The sequence below is a fragment of the Nanorana parkeri genome, unplaced genomic scaffold, assembly GCF_000935625.1.
Source record: "Nanorana parkeri isolate BGI_ZX_2015 unplaced genomic scaffold, ASM93562v1 scaffold1037, whole genome shotgun sequence".
NCBI lineage: Eukaryota > Metazoa > Chordata > Amphibia > Anura > Dicroglossidae > Nanorana > Nanorana parkeri.
Window position 1 is genome coordinate 122,987 of NW_017307305.1, and position 5,785 is coordinate 128,771.

Genomic DNA, 5,785 nt, shown 5'->3' on the forward strand with positions numbered 1-5,785 from the left:
TGTTATTAAAGGGTGTCTGTGCTTCTCTATGCAATGTAGGCAGATCATGGCTGGTGGAAGGGGCCAGCAGGGTGTTGTACATAGCTTCCTGAAACTAGCAAAGCACCCTGCCTCAGTAGTCCTCTTTGAAGCCCTCAGTCCTAATGGAAGTAGTGGGCTGGCTCTTGGGAAGAGTTATTAAAATTTCAAAATGCCTTGATGGGTGGATGTTAGTTTGAAGGAGTGGGCATTCCTAACCCAGCTGCATTTGCATGCCCACATGCAGGGCCGGATTTCCCACAAGGCCAACCAAGGCCCGGCCTTGGGGCAGCAGGCAGTAGAAGGGCAGCAGGGGTGTGGAATTCCTATCTCCCAGTGCCCGGGACACGCAGATCTGGGCGCCAGGCGGGTAGTTGTTTTCTACATTTAGCGCTGCTTTGGGCAAGCAATGGCCTTGGCAGCAGAGAGAGTAAATCCGTCCCTGCCCACATGCTAAAGCACCATGATTGAAAGAACTGAAATACAATACATTAAAGGGGCAAACCAGGGACAATCAGGCTAGGATTGAAAGTGCTAGATGATGCTGGATGTCCGCCAGCCAGGAAATGAGGCGGGCTTTATCTGACTTGCTGCAGCTTCTAATGCACGTTGTCAGAAGCTCACAGTGTGCAGTGAAATCAGAGTAATCAGGAGAGGAGCCGGTACAACTGTGCAAGACTGAAGGGAAGGCGGAGTTCAGCTTTAAACTACATAGAGATAACACTAGATGTTTTGTGGCATCTTCTTAATGGATCTTTATTATCACTGAGACTTTTTTGTGTACACAGTAGAAATTATTCTGTTGTCATTTGCAGAGCTATCACAGCCGCCTTCATCCAGCCCCAGCCATCACTAATCGCTATTGATCGGTGGTGTCTGGCAAACGATCTGCATTCCTTGTCAGGCATTTGTTACAAAATCCCCTTTGTGGTAACACACCATTATCATTCACTGGTGCCGATCGATCAGTTTACAGAGTCTGGTCCACGTAACAAATTACCTTTATATCGCACTGGCAATTTGTCCAAGAAAGCTTCCGTATTATTATCCTCGCGGCCTCCTCTAAGTCAATTACCAGTGTATTGGGCCGAGAGGGCAATAACATACCTGGCAAGAAAATTGTTCAAAAAGAAAGATGGCTTCTCACCGCCAAGGCTGCAGGTACAGAGGAGAAGAAATAATTGCAAAACATGATTTTAAAAGCCACTTAAAGAGTCAGAACTGCTCAACCCTGAAACTAAGATGCAGGCTCTCTGCACTACCCACTAGCTTTCATGAGAACACCCGTGTAGATCCAATTCCCAGTTCCACCTACTTGCTGCATGAGGAACATACTGACTGAACATACTAAATTTGGTCTGGACATCCATGTATCAATGACCTCTTGATTTGAAACCCTCAATGACTCATGAGCCCCTCACATTAACGCTTTAACCCCATCTACATTTTATGTTTTGGCAGCTGGAGCAATTCATGGAGAAGCTGATGGAGATGGTGAAGGTGGCACATCAACGCAGTCCCCTCCCTGGGCGAGCCAATGGCCCATTCGTCCTCCAAAGACCTGTGCAGATAGATACATCCGTAGGATTAGTTTCTTTACTCAACAGCAAAGTCCAGTTGGGTTACGCCAAGCCAAGGTGGGGATTTGGATTTTGAATTGGTCACTGTTCACCTTTTGTGCCATGAACCATGTAAACACTACCATAAACATATGATGAGTCCAAGAAGACATTGGAGGCGTGGACGTCTACCTGAAAGTACAAAAGTTATAACATTTACAGAACTCAATGTTTTTTCTTTTTAGATAGTAATTGTATTAGGCTTGCCTAGCAACTTCAAGGACTAAAATACTTAACTACATTCAACACTTTAAATGAAGGAAACTGCATCCAACCCAAAGGGAGACGGGCTTTATAAACAGTTAATCATGTGTGGGCATGGGTCTTTCAAGCATTTCAAGAATCTCTTTATTAACAATTTATGCGAGCAATAAAGATCACTTAGGTAAGAACAACTGGATGTCTCGTCTCGTCTCGTTCTTACATGAAGTTCTGTTTTCTTGTTGTCGTGGAGGGACTATTGTGAATCATTCATTACTGTCTCTGAGGGAAGGATAATCAGTCATTGTAAAACTCCCAGCTATGCACTTACATGGAGGGGGAGGAAGAGAGCATTAGAGAGCCAGAGCGTTGGAGAGATGAGAAAAATGAAAGAGATCATAGAGAAAGCTGAGAGAGGTAAGAGAGATATATTATATTCAAGAAAGGCCAAGAGAAGAAAGAAAACTGAAAAGAGAGAGTCCAAGAGATGAGAGAGAGGGAGCGAGAGAGAGAGGGAGAGAGAGAGAGGGAGCGAGAGAGAGAGAGGGAGCGAGAGAGAGAGAGAGAGGGAGCGAGAGAGAGAGGGAGCGAGAGAGAGCGAGAGAGAGAGCGAGAGAGAGGGAGCGAGAGAGAGGGAGCGAGAGAGAGGGAGCGAGAGAGAGGGAGCGAGAGAGAGGGAGCGTGAGAGAGGGAGCGAGAGAGCGCGAGAGAGAGAAAGAGAGGGAGAGAGAGAGGGGGAGAGAGAGCGAGAGAGGGAGCGAGAGAGAGAGAGGGAGCGAGAGAGGGGGAGAGAGGGAGAGGGGAGAGGAAACGCGAGAGAGGGGGAGAGAGAGAGGGAGAGAGAGAGGGAGAGAGAGGAGAGAGAGAAAGAAAGATATGACAAGAGTCAACATATGACAAAGAGAGAAGAAGTGAGATAAAGCCCCAAGAAATAAGAGAGAGATAACAGGAAGTCCAGAAAATTATAAGAGTGACATAAGAGAGTAAAGGAAACAGAGAAAGAGTCCAAGAAGTAAGAAAAAGGTGATAGGTAAAGTCCAGGGAATGATGGAGAGATATAAGAGAGTAGAGGAAAGATTTAGAGAAGGAGAGAAAGATAGAGTACAAGAAAGATGATAGGGAAAGTCCAGAAAATGATGGAGAGATATAGGAGAGTAAAGGAAAGAGACAGAGAGCGAGAGAAAGACAGAGTTCAAGAAATGATGGAGCAAGAGAGAGATGAGAGACATATAATTGGGAAAGTCCAACTATAGGTAGAGAGAGATGACAGTCCAAGAAAAAAAATAGAGAGAGTTGAAAAAAGACAGAAAAATTCAAATTAAAGTATAGTAAAATCCTCCGTTTTTTGCATATATATATATGGCTAGCAAGCAGAAGATATATGCAAAAAGTGTAAAATTAAAAAAAAAAAAAACCCCGCTTTGAAAAGGGTTAATAGTTCTTACCTGCGTCTTCCCCGCGTGCTCCCGTCCGAAAATGTGAAAAATCTTGGGTCGGGCGCATGCGCAGATCACATTTCCGGCCGGGACGCAAGGAGAGATACAAGGTAAGTCTATAGACGTCGTGCGCCCGCATGCAGATACTGTGGGACAGGAAGTGCCAGCAAGCTCAGCTCAGGAGTCAGCGCCGGATCGGAGACCCGCAGCAGCGCTAGAGGGACAGAAGAAGAGGACAGGAAAGAAGAAGAGGAAGATCGGATTAAGAAACATAATTTAAGGTAAGTGCTGACATTAACATTGGGGGGAGGGAAAAACATTTTTAACTTTAAATGTCACTTTAATGATAGAGAGAGAGGGAGATGATAGAGTCCAAAAAATGATAGAGAGAGGTAGTACAGTCCAAGATATTATAGAGAACAAGTCCAAGAAATGAAAGAGAGAGTCCATAAAATTATAGAGCCAGAGAAAATAAAGTTGAGGAAATTGGATACCATGTCCAAGAAATGATAGAACGAGAGTCCATGAAATAACATATACAAGGTTGATCACAGAAGGGTGAAGAGTTTGGAGGAGGGAGGAGAAGTGAACAATTTAGGACAACATAACTAAACTGGAAAGTGAGCTGAATTGGAGAATGTTTCCAAATGAATCCTTCTTACAATGTCCAGACAGTAGCAGCTACCCAGCTCTTGTGTGACACTCTTCAGCAAGAAAATTCCTTCCAGCCCAAGCACCCCTAGATATCCTCATCAGCAGATGGCCTTGGGCGTCTGGTACTTGGCCCAGGCTGAGGCAAGTGGAGAGACATTTTAAACACACATCCTCTCCAGATAAAAGTCCAGGAGGTAGAGAAAGAACACTCAGGAAAGGTGTCCCAAATATTTACCATCTCCCAACCCCTACCTCTGAACACTCTCCTCAGGGTTTGATTAGGCTTCTCGCTCTAATTAATAGATCCTCCTTCAGGCAGAAGCAATCAACCCATTGAGCTTAGGGAAGACCTTCAAAGCCATTAAAAATGTAAAGAAACGCCCAGGCTGGTTACAGCCCAGCAACAAACACAGCACCATAGGGCACGGTGCCTACCTAAATAATGATTTGGGCTGGTGGGGCCACTACTGACATAAACCTGTTGCTTTGCAATGCACTTTAAATCTCATAGACATTTCAAAGCCCAACTCCACCCTTTAAAAAAAAAAAAAATTGTGTGCACAAATGAAAAGAAAGAGGCACGATGGTAACAAATAACTAAGGACTGTGACAAGCTTCCATTAAGAGGAGGGTTTTCCGGGAGCACTTGAAACATTCAGAATTAGAACTATGGAGGGCATTCCAGAACACAGCTGCAGCAGGAGAGAAGTCCTGGATGTGACAGTGGGAGGAGGTAAAGAGGGAGGATGACACAAATGGACTATAACTAAGGGCAGAGGATGAGACATAGTACATTCAGCATTTTCAGGGCCTTCTAGGTAACAAATAGTTTACATTTAGACCTTGGAGCAGAGACTGACACGGGGCAGAGGCGTTAGCAGAGCAGCTGGAAAGGAAGATAGGTCTCGCAATTGCATGATCAATTGAAGTGCTGCCAACTTAAAGAGACCATGTCATCAACTTACACCGATCAACCAAAACATTATGACCACTGAGAGGTGAAGTGAATAACATTGATTATCTTATTGCAATGGCACCTGGATGTAAGGGCTGTTTTGGTGGAAAAAGGGGGACGTACTAAGGGCCGGATTTGCTCTCTCTGCAGCCCCAATGCCAGGTTCCTCAATGCGACCCCCTGTATGCAGGATGCATACAAGTGATCTCGGCAACATTGTCGAGATCACTTGTACAAAACAAGCAGCGGCTTCCCCGCTGTACATTTAGCCATGCTTGCCCAAACCGGAGCTAAATGTAGAAAACAACTACCCGCCCTGCACCCGGAACTGCATGTCCCAGCCGTCGGGAGATAGGAATTCCACACCCCTGCTGCCCCTCTACTCCCTGCTGCCCCGGGAAATCCGGCCAACTGTCAGCGAGGTGCCTCTGGATAACCCTGACCTAACTATCTACGTTGATGGCTCGAGGTACGCTGATCATACAGGACAGTACCACACGGGGTATGCTGTTACTACTGAGGACACGGTCCTCCAGGCCTCGGCATTGCCCCCTTCCAGGTCTGCAAAGGAGGCGGAACTCCAAGCCTGAATTACGCCATGTAAGTTGGCAGAAGGAAGAAGAGTCAATATTTATACAGATTCAAGGTATGCCCTTGGTGTTGCCTGCGATTTCGGGGTCATCTGGAAGAACAGAGGGTTTTTAACAACAGCAGGTACACCTGTGAAACACAGTGTAGCCATCAGGGACCTGATGGACGCCCTGCTCCTCCCCACACAAGTTGCTATACTTAAAGTGAGGGCACACGGAAGACTGAATTCCCAAGAAGCACGAGGCAACCACCTGGCAGACACTGCTGCAAAACAGGCCGCAAACGGGATACGAGAAGTCGTCAGCAGAGTG

At 46.0% G+C, this 5,785-nt stretch overlaps 1 protein-coding gene across 1 annotated transcript in view; it reads left to right on the top strand.

Annotated features, from left to right (window-relative positions):
- The window catches only part of LOC108796003 (tumor protein p63-regulated gene 1-like protein), an 8,412-nt gene extending 6,663 nt beyond the window's left edge, over positions 1-1,749 (top strand). The window contains exon 5 of the mRNA XM_018567366.1: positions 1,480-1,749. Within this exon, the coding sequence (XP_018422868.1) occupies positions 1,480-1,674 (195 nt within the window). The 3' untranslated portion in view covers positions 1,675-1,749. The remainder of the gene's footprint in view (positions 1-1,479) is intronic.
- Positions 1,750-5,785: the final 4,036 nt, after the last annotated feature.